The 11,291-nt window shown below is 33.1% G+C and overlaps 1 protein-coding gene across 1 annotated transcript; it reads right to left on the bottom strand.

Moving 5' to 3' along the window:
- Positions 1–876: 876 nt before the first annotated feature.
- LOC106464276 (frizzled-4-like) lies at positions 877–3,422 on the bottom strand. Its single transcript, XM_013924403.2, has one exon. The coding sequence runs from the start codon at positions 3,094–3,096 to the stop codon at positions 1,378–1,380; it is 1,719 nt and encodes a 572-aa protein (XP_013779857.1). The 5' UTR covers positions 3,097–3,422; the 3' UTR covers positions 877–1,377.
- Positions 3,423–11,291: the final 7,869 nt, after the last annotated feature.

Genomic DNA, 11,291 nt, shown 5'->3' with positions numbered 1-11,291 from the left:
AATTTATAACTAATGTGTTTCACCAATTTCGTAGTCCTTCTTCTTCCTAACCCTACGTCAGTTTTAACAAATATTTTATGATTCCTGAAAACACTTGTATTGTCCATATTAAACTTATTAATATGTAACAAAAGGTCTCAACAAGAATAATATAGGGATTTTTACATTTTGTTCTTTGTGGTTTTTTTTTGAGTGACTTCAACCACGTTTGCACTATTTAGCATATTTGGTTACAGTAACAAAGGTAAAAATTACTCGGATCACTTGTTAGAAAGCTTCTAGTGTAAAGAAAAATCACCACAATCAGTATTCTGTTTTTATATTGGCCATCAAAAAGACTGTCAAGTAGACAACTGAGGTAACTAAAAGTAAGGGACACAAGGTGTGATATATATTTGCTACAAAACTTCTACTAAACTGAGATTGAAAATACACTACATGTGCGAATTTGATATTTTTAGTACTAATTTCAGACACTGCCCCCCTCAAAAAAAAAAGAGAAAAACACTATAAACAATAACGAACCATAAGTTCGTCGTAGTTAAATTGTTAATCGACTAAGACAAGAAGTAATAAATCAAGGTGGTGTAACTTTGTTTAAAAGTGTCCGTGCAGCCTATAGGGTGGTTGAGTTAAATAATAAAAGAAATAAGTGAACTTTGATTTCAACTTTTTTTTTTGTCATATTTTTCGGATGAAGAGACTCCACGAATTTTCAAATATAAACTTAAGGCGTAAACATCTCATTTTATGTAAGGCAATAACTAACACAGTTCTGATTTGTAAAACACGGTCTGATTCAAACTATTAAGTAGTAATATAATGATCTAGGCTATGTCCTGGCATAAATGTTGACAATACTGACACAGACAATAGTTTCTTATAAATATTATATTTATTAGCGATATCCATTAGATGTTTTCGAGTATTTATTTTAATTAATCATTAACTACTAACAATGAAAATTTGTGTATTACTTTCAGCTCCATTATTTGCTGTATTTGTAGTATGTGAAATTCAACTTTAAAAAGTGGGAAAATGTACCAGTCTCAGTAAGCGTGTATTAAACAGTACACAAGACATCAAGTTTAAAATATTCAATATATATATTTTTTCCACGGTTAAGATTCATAGGAACATCATTACTCATTATCCTTAAAATACATAAGAATGGCACACTTTAACACTAACTTTACAACTGTACATATAGGGTTCATTATATTTACATTTCAAGAAACCATTTAAGCTTAAAAAAAAAACTGAAGTTAAGAAAATATTTTAAACTTTATATCTTATTTACAAGTTTTAAAATGCACATATTTACATTATCTAAATGCCATGCAAATTTAGAAGTACACCTCACAGAATTTCCAGGTGTCAAACTGGCGTTCCCCTTTCTTTTTTCCTTCTTGTTCTTTTAGGTTTTTCTATAGCTAACTCAAACTCGATCAATTGCTTCTGCTGACCAGTGACAAACGAATACGGGGGTAAGGGCTGTTTTCTATGTCCGGACCTAAATCTTCTCCATGCCTTCATCCAAATATTTTGAGGCATCTTGCTGGACCAGATCCATAGACCTGTAGTAATACCCACTACTAGAGACATGAAGATTTTTAGAGTGAAAATTTCTACGTTTGGTCGTAATATGGACTCTGATGACATCCACTGATCTCTATAGGCATATTCGTAAAAATTAGCTGCAAGGACGCATGTTGCTGGAACTGTGTACAAAAGAGCAAATATCCCTACCCGAACCATCAGCACTTCCAGTTTTTCATTTTTGTTCGGATTTGTCGGTGGCGGCTCCTGTTGACCTCTGGAACAAAACATGGCGGCCAGTCCAGCTATCAGAAACAAAGCTCCCAACAACAAGTAAGTGAGGGTTGGGGCGATTACAAATCCCATCAAAGTTTTTTCACTCTGGTTGCCTACATAGCATGTGCCAGTTAGTTCGTCGGCATCTACTATGCGCATTACCAAGATGGCGATAGTCTTGAAAGATGGTAAGGCCCAAGCAGCCAGGTGAAAATATGTACATCGTCGCATAATGGCTTCATGGCTCCATCGCAATCCTGCAGCCAGAAACCATGTAAAGGTCAGAACTAACCACCAGACTGCACTAGCCATACTGGAGAAGTACAACAAGGTGAAAACGATGGTACAGTTTATGTTGTCCAGACCTTCTTGAATGAGGATGGACACACCATGTTGACTGTCCTCGTGACACGAGACTTCCAAACGTCCAGCTATTAACCGTATGAAGTAAGCGATGCTATAGACATTATAGCTAGCGCTTAAGAATAAAATGGCTCTCTCTGGGTAACGAGATTTGTTGGTGTCGGCGAGGAAAGTCAGCACAGTGAATAAAGTAGAGGCGAAGCACCCACTTGCCCATACTGCCACCCAGTTCTCGGCAAACTTTTTGTTGTCGGTGCTAAACAGAATATCAGCAGAACATTTGTGTGCACAGCGGCGAGTTCGGTTTATAAAATAGAAAAAATTAGAGAGTTTGTATTTTTCACATATCCCACGACGCTGCATGTTAGGTGACGTCGATGGTTTCGTCCGAACTGGAATATTTGTGACCCTTTCATTCGGACGACTATTCCTATAGGAGTAACCATTCTTTTCATATTCCTTCGGTTCTGGTCCATCCATGCACATGTGTTTTTGGTTGTTTTCGGGAGGAAACTTGGAACAATTAAGAGCGACTGGCCAGTGGAATCCAAAATTTTCTAACACACGAAGACAGCGAGACTTTACACTTTCACATAATGGCCGGCAAGGACCTATTGGTTGAGGTACTTTGTCAGTACACATTGGTACGTAGACAGAACACAAGAAGAACGTTAATTGAGATGAACAGTTGTACTGAATGAGAGGGGAAAATGTTTGTAGCTGCATTTCTGCTTCTTGTTGTATTTCATTACCCACTAAATTCGGCATTCCTGTTATGTTGTAACCCAGACCTTTGCAACGTTCAATCCGAATGGGCTCACATTTGCCTAAAAGTTCGGAGGTTTCCATCGAAGAGGCGAAAACAAAATATACAGCTAGCAGATTCGCCCAAACGAAACACCTCACCCAGCGGGACATTTTTACAGTTTATATTAATCTGGCACTTAAGGTGCTAGCTCCTTGCGACGAACTGCAAAAAGAACATAAAGTTAACGTCGTTTCAGTGGCCTCTTAACTACACGCATGTGAAGAACTATAAGAACATCAGATTTTTTCCACCGTAGCTTACACATTCACCTTAGAGGAACTCGGTTGTGTTTTTCTTCCAAAGAATGTTAGCACTAGCCTTGAAATTTCTATCAACACATAACTATCGTCCAGACACACTGAATCACACACCAACTCTTAACTCTTACTACTTCCAAATGAACTTAGCACGTTCGTGAAAGTCATTATATCTGCACCTACTCGCAACATGTATTCTCGTGATTCAGGCGTCTGCAGCGTGCCCTTCTCGTTGGCAGGGCAGTGGTGATTATCTACAACCAATCAGAGAGGCCAGTACACATTTAACACCACGCCCAATATTAGGCGCTTTGCCTTGTAAGGGCCACTCTCATTGGGTAAACCCTAACGAGCTTTGATGTATCGGGTAAGCAGTGCCATCCAGACGCTTGGATCGTGATACCTCACAAACTTGTAAGTGCACTGCTCTACATGTGGTTTCAGAGTACCTAACATTAACTACTGGTAAGTAAATTGCAAAGCCTCCTTCTATGGGAGAAGAGACTTTTACAATACATATAAACTATATAAATAAACTGATGTTAATAAGTTTTTTTTTACTTCTCGATGCACTATTATTTATGTGAGAACAAAATATCGTAACAGCCTTACAGTAAAAAAAAAACAATTATACCAGCTAAACAATGTACAAGTGATTATAGAATAATAAAAAACCTAAAACACCCAACTAGTTTCGATAGGCCAATCTTTTCAGTTTTGCATTATTATTCTGACGTGCCTTTTTTAAAAAATACATTTGCACAAAGTATTTCTTTAAACGTTACAATACTAAGAATAGAGTATGCTATACAACACATATTTCGGACGATACTGGTTCCACTTTGTGGAAAAGTTAACGTTTTAAATATTGCGATCACGGGAAAGAAAAACAATATGTGTATTTACCTCATTCGAAAAGTTTCATTGTATACGTTTAACCTGACAGAACAAAATGTATTGTTACAATCACGCCGTCAGAACTCATTTTCAGTTTTGCATTATCTCGCGGTTATGAATGTGTATTTAAAGTAGTTGTAAAGGATTTTAATGCTTTTACAAGACAACTATCATATTGAAATGTAATTCACAGTACGCTCTCTATACATCATGAAGAGTTCGTGAGACGCGTGCAGCGGCCATGGAAGTTGTAGTTACTACACAGGATGGAAATGGTCCTCGGCTATAATTTTGGTACCGACATACACTGCTAGGTAAATACGCAGGTCAACCATGTTATCGTGCATTTCTTGACACCATAATTACACAACTCAGCCCATAATCATCATCTTTGCCTCAACTAGTCTCCAGTCAGACTAGTTATTTTCTTTTATAGCTTGTTGTTCGTTCATGCCCTCCCAAGTTCCTTGGCGTATTCCGAAAGCATTGAAGAAGAAAAAAAAAAAAGAGAGAGAGAAATAACGAGTAAACTCCACTAACATTTCTATTAACTGCCATCTGTTAGCAAGTATTAAAACTAATTGGTTTTATATTTTCAAGCTCCATTGGACAAGAAGAATAAGTGATAAGCTCAAACATTGCAACATATATGTATGTACGGACACATCAAAAAGTATAATCTTGAGAAATATGGAATTTCCCTTTATTATATGATTCAATAGGAATATTTATTTATAAAAGATACAAATTTCAACCATCAGCGACCAATAACTTTAAAAGTTGCTTAAGAGAGACAAAGATCTAACTCAAGAATTGACGACAGAAAACAAGGTCCAAAATATACATAGTAAAATTAGTCTAACATACAATGAATTTCTTATCCTCATAGGAGTTAATTCTTAAAATTTCCCCCTATCAATCATGCAATTTTCTGAGGACAAAGATGATTAAAACTGTTTGGGTCTGGACAAGCCACCCAACTACCTGCGTTGACGTGTCTGAAGAAACGTTGTGCAAATACTCTATACGGTATTATTAAGCATGACCCGTGTAGCACAAATTCACGTTTCTGGAAATAAAAAATGAATGGCACATTTTACTCTAGTGTTATTTACGATATATTTTCATCACTATATACGGCAGACGAACCACATTTTGAGTCCACTTCATGAAGCCAAAAATATTAGTTGTTCATAACTATTAAGAACAAAATGGTCATGTTTATGAATATCTACAAATTGTAAGATATTTTATACATTTGCATTTTAAACTGTGCATCTCAGTATATTATGTAGGAATCACAGAATCGGATCAACAGGGTCCGGACCCTGTTTTTCCAACTGGAAAAAAAAAATGAAATAAATAGAAAAGCGGAGATGCAAGTGGTAAAGCTATTATTTATTTTTTTTGTCTGGGATAATATATGCTCGTATCCTGTACATATATATTTAAAAGGGCGTGTATGATCCATCCGTATTGTATAAAAAAGTTGAGGATAATTACAAAGAATCCTTTCTTAAAAAATATCATGATTGATTTAAAACCCACCACAGGTCTCAAAGTATAAAATTTCCCACCACCCCCTTTGTAGCCCCATTAATGATTATGGTTTGGTACAAGTTTATTCAGATGTTAACTTCAAGATCCTGATTCTAACAATCAGCTCCATAAATGAAAGCAAGAATGTTCTCGATGGTACCAGAAACTGTTGGTCATTCGGATTTCTTATTGCTAATTTGCAGATAAGAGTGTGTTCTCGATGGTACCAGAAACTGTTGGTCATTCGGATCTCTTATTGCTAATTTGCATATAAGAGTGTGTTTCTCGATGGTACCAGAAACTGTTGGTCATTCGGATCTCTTATTGCTAATTTGCAGATAAGAGTGGTTGGTAAAAACCAATTGAAAGGATTTTCACAAATGACTAAATATTTTTCTACATTAATCTTCTACTGTGTTTTCTTATCCTATTCCCAAAAATATACACCAACTTCAAATACTATAATCAAAGCTGGTTGTGTTTAGTGCTAAACATTTGCGATAGTTAAGCGTTTTCCTCAGTAAGCAGTACATACGTGTGTACCACGTCCACACATTTCATGTTTTTATTGCTGTGTGAAAAAAAAAAGTATTCTTTGGATTAAGAGAAAATTTGTTACTTCCATTTAAGTATATTAAACATTTATGGAGTTTCATTTGATTGTAAGTTTTGTTGATATAACTTTTTTAATCTTTGCGAAAGTAAATACTTCAAAAAGTTGTAATATAGTCTTGAAACACGCGTTCTTGTCTGTCTGTGATAACTATCTTTTTACCTTTTATAACTTTATTAAACTTATCTTAACCTTAAACTCAATTTTTTTGCATATCCGTTTCACATCAATATGAAGCTCCCAATACAAATCCGTACAAATCTAGTTGAGACTTTGAAGTGTTCGTTGTCAAAACAATTTCCATTAAATTTTTTTCTTTTTCGTATACGAACATTCGTTCAGCTAACATGCCTCCGTTAACTGTCATAAGCCAATGATTATCTTAATGTAATGTTATATATATATATATATATATATTAACATTACATTAAGATAATTATATATATATTAATTGAAAACAAAAATGCCTTCACTGAAAACTTCTAAAGCATAATAACTTTTATTTATTGTGGTATTGTCATCTGATATCATTATACCTTTAGTTGCATGTCTAGGAATGATATAAACATAATGAACAAATTTATCTAAAATTTAAAAATCGGTTTAAATCAATCAGAACAGAAAAGAGCACCAAACTTTTTTTTTAAATCACATTACAAGTTTTTTACTGTTTAGTAAAGCACTGTCTCTCATACACACAGGGAGATACTGGCTAAATGTACAACCTGTTATACATCATTTGTTAGAGACAAGAACAAGAATCACTGTGCAATGACTCGAATTATATACAAAACAAAACATACTGGAAACCCCTGCAAAAGGAAGAAAGAAAAAAACAAATAATGCATCGCCAGTGGATGCTTTTCTTCACTGCTGGCTTACTGTGTTATTTCTCAACACAACAGACTAAATCAAACAATATAAGTTAAAGCAATATTTTGTAGGATAGTTAAGTTAAACCATAAACATTTCAGTGTCTTCATTGGAACACGTTCACAAACAGAAAAGAGCATTTCTTTGAAGTCCACCTCCAGTTTCTTACATAAAAATCCAACCGAAGCATATATATATATACGACAAATTTAACATACAATTAAAAAAACAATTGCGTCTTTCAAAGTGGATCAAATTCTTACCTGCCTTTTATTAATCATTATAATACAAGGAATAGCAAGTGCTTTTTGAATAAAAACAAACAAACAAAAACAAGTGAGAATAAAGGATGGATATTATCACAATTAAATTCAGCCTTTCGTGTGATTTACGCGTTGTTTTCTACGGTTTCATACAAGGTTCATTGAAACCAACGATTTCGCCACTTACATACACGTACCAAACGTTTTCTGCGAGTAAGAATTATTATCAGGCACTTTCTTAATTACCTAAACTAAACCGTTTTCAAGTACCGAGGTCTAATCATTATAAAATCAATCATTTTATAAAAGCTTAGGTAAAGAACTAACTGCTATTTGCTTTGCAATATTTTTAATACTAATTCAAATAGGCAAGAAAAAACCATACTCTCTTCTTCGAACACTTTGACATATATATAAACTGGGCAAATATTTTAACATTATTTTTAAATGTAAAATTATGAAATATAATACTGTTTTTTTTTTCAGTTTTCACAAGTCGAATTGTGAAAAATCAATACATATCTGTTTTAAGCACACGGTTTAAAAAAAACACGTTAAATAACAGCGTAGATGTCTAAATTTTTAAAATTCATTGAACACGTTTTTTAACAGTTTCAAAAATTTAATTATAGTAGATGCAGAAAAAATCAAATTGCACAAATCAAATACAACACAAAATATTATAAATCAATTGTATACAACAACCATCACGTTAGATATTAATGTCTTCCTTTCACTGATTTCATACTAAAACTGTTTGGTATATTTGTTCTTTCTAAGAAAGCGTGACACCAGTTAATGCCACGTTAAAAACTAGTTCATGAAAATACTGTTGCAAACACGAGCTTCTCTGAAGTACAGAGGCGTGTAATTAGTGGTCTGTAAGATTGGCGTCTAAACGCACCAAGTGCTACGTTCTTACTCATGACAATACATCACAGTAACAGTAAACTTGACGGACTTCTAGATATTCAAAACTAATATATGCTGAATTATTTATCAAGTATTTAATAGAGGTTAAAAATATTCACACGAAAATAAACAGCATGGAGAAAACTGTTATCTATTCAAAACTTTTAAATTTACAGCTGATATGTATGAAAGAATATTAATTTCTATCACAAGCAGTTTACATAATAAAATAAATATGCTTCCTTTTACGCTCAAATACCACATCTACTATCGAGTGAAATACTTAATATTCTCTTTCTCTGCTAATGTTGTTACATATTCTCTACAAGTTAGCGCCACCAGCCAGTAACAAAAACGTAAAAACCTAGCAATGTATTAATTATGCAGATAACATTCATGAACGTTTACAATTTGGATAACAAGAGGCGGTTTTTATATTACACAGGATTATATTGTGACTTCTCTTGTTCTTACAGCATTTTCAGATCTGAGCACGTGAAAAACAAATCCACTGTTTAGTTAGTTTTGGTCGTATAAACACACATTTCTTTATTTTCGTACAATTCTATACATCATAGTCTATGCAGGAAAGGAAGTAGGTTAAGGTTTACAAGAAAAACCACTTAGCAAAGCCAGTTATTTCTTATATTTAGCAAAAATTAAGTGTTTCAATGAACTATTGTAATAAAAACCAATTTCCTATTACTTTTACGGTGCTACAAAAAGTTTCAATTTTCATCTTGAGCTTTCAAAATAATCACTTTATTGAAAAAAACAAATCAATGGACACAAGAAAGAATTTTCAAATTGTTATTTTCAAAGACATTAACAACTTTGAGTATAAGGCTTATTTACAATAGTTTACCTAATTTTGATTGAAACTTACTTCACCAAAAATAAATGCACATTTTCCCTCTTACTTTATTGGGAGTAGTAGTTATAACAACCAATGGATTTTTTATTGAAGTTAAACCTCCTCTTGTGCATTGTTATCCTAACAAAGTGACCTGGCTGTTTTCTACAATTGCATAACCTACCACCAAGAGATCTGATATCATTAACAAAATACTGTTTACACAAAAACTTTGTATCACTTTTACAGGGGCACATTTTGAAGTCTTAATGAAACAAATAAGGTTTAAATATCTTCAAAGAAAGTACAACAAACACTGTCTGTTGAAAACCATTCCTAAACCAGAATGATGCTATCTGAATCAATTAAGAATGATATTTCATTTACCCACCTTCCAAGTATCTTGGTAAAATCAATATCATTCATTTTGTTAATGTGGAATCAAAACATAACTTCTGAAGAACTGTGCTTCAGGTTGTTTTTCACTTCAACTACATTCGGGGTTTACGTGTCTCTGCATCTTAGGATGCTTGCTGCAAAGTTAGTGCAAAGAAAGTTAACAATTATAGAACATACTACATAACAGAGGGGTTCTTAATTTACATTTAAGCTCCTTTAAGCTGTGTTGGGCATGAAAAATGCCTGTATTGTGCAATTATTTTAAAGTTAATAATAACTTTTTTTTCAGCAAAACTCTCTTATAAACATTAATATTTTTGAAGTCTAAATTAAGGCAACTTACTCACATCTCACAAAAACAGGGCCTTTTCCATAAAGAGAGAGCAGTCACTCAACATAATAATTGTAAAATTTCAGTGAAAACAGTGTTAATATAGTTTTAGAATATGCAGAAACAGAGAACAAAAATTTAAAAAGAACATAACAATCAACTACTACACTCATATCAAACAATTTCGAAAAAAATTACACACGCAATCAGTGCAAGTCCTTTTAAGACATCAGCTTTAAATCTTTCTTACATAGACAAGAAAATATTCTTGTACTATAGAAAAACCAATCACATATTGTTTCTATTCAACTGCCACAGTGTGCAAACCTTTGAGACTGAAAAAAAAATAGGAACACAAGTCCTATTGTTTTTCATTTTGGCACATGTACTTCAAAAGTAAGCCACATGTAAAGAAAATAAAGTTTATATTCAAAATTCAATTAATTTACATCAAACTGGTAAATTCTAACAGTGTGTACTTATATTCCAACAAGTGTAGCAAACAAAAGTTTTTAGGAAGATAGACAAAATAAATGTGAAATGTGTTTTTTGGTTAAATGTTAATGAGCAAAGTAGAAATAATATAGAAACTTTATATTATTGCCAAAAAGCATTTCAAAACAAACAGCTTGGAACAATTTTATGCCTCGGTGCAACAAGAAAACAAAAAAAAGAGGAGAAAAATAACTTTTCAAAACTTGCATGTTCCACTCGCATTCATGACACACTTTTGAACAAAATACAAAAACAAGAACAAAAAAGGATTATGTAACACTGTACACCTGGATATTTTAATACTCTGAACAAGTCAAGCTGTTCATTTTACAACCACCATAATTTGCTTTTCTTTTATGATATAATGTTTACCGACAGACCAAAAGCTAATCGAAGATTTTTTAATGATTACTTGAAAACACTGTATTGTTCTCCATATGCATATACGTGTTACATTTTTTTTTATCCTGGTTTAAGGTGTGTAATCTTGATATTTATGATTCTGATTTCATAATAAAACAATACTGAAACACTGGAGGATGCTTTTCAATTTAAAAATGAATACATTTAAGCAATCAAAGGGAATTTGCCATGAAAAAAAAAAACAAATCTAAAAAAAATTCATATTTAAAAAAAAAGCAAATAGTTCATGCCACAAGTGGTTGTAAACAGTGCCAGAGATAGAACCATGTGTTGTTTATATGCTTCATAAGTCCTACTTCTGAGAACAAGAAATGATGCAGCTATCAGATGTTAGCGAGTTCCTCTGAAACATTAATCACAAAGATTCAGCAGTGTAGCTAAAGCAAAGAACAAAATCAGACAGAAAAACAAAAAAAAAAAATTATATATATATATATATATATGTGTGTT

This window comes from Limulus polyphemus, unplaced genomic scaffold (genome assembly GCF_000517525.1).
Source record: "Limulus polyphemus unplaced genomic scaffold, Limulus_polyphemus-2.1.2 Scaffold1604, whole genome shotgun sequence".
NCBI classification, from domain to species: domain Eukaryota; kingdom Metazoa; phylum Arthropoda; class Merostomata; order Xiphosura; family Limulidae; genus Limulus; species Limulus polyphemus.
Note: the sequence above shows the minus strand (reverse complement) of the source record. Positions and strands in the feature narration are given on the sequence as shown.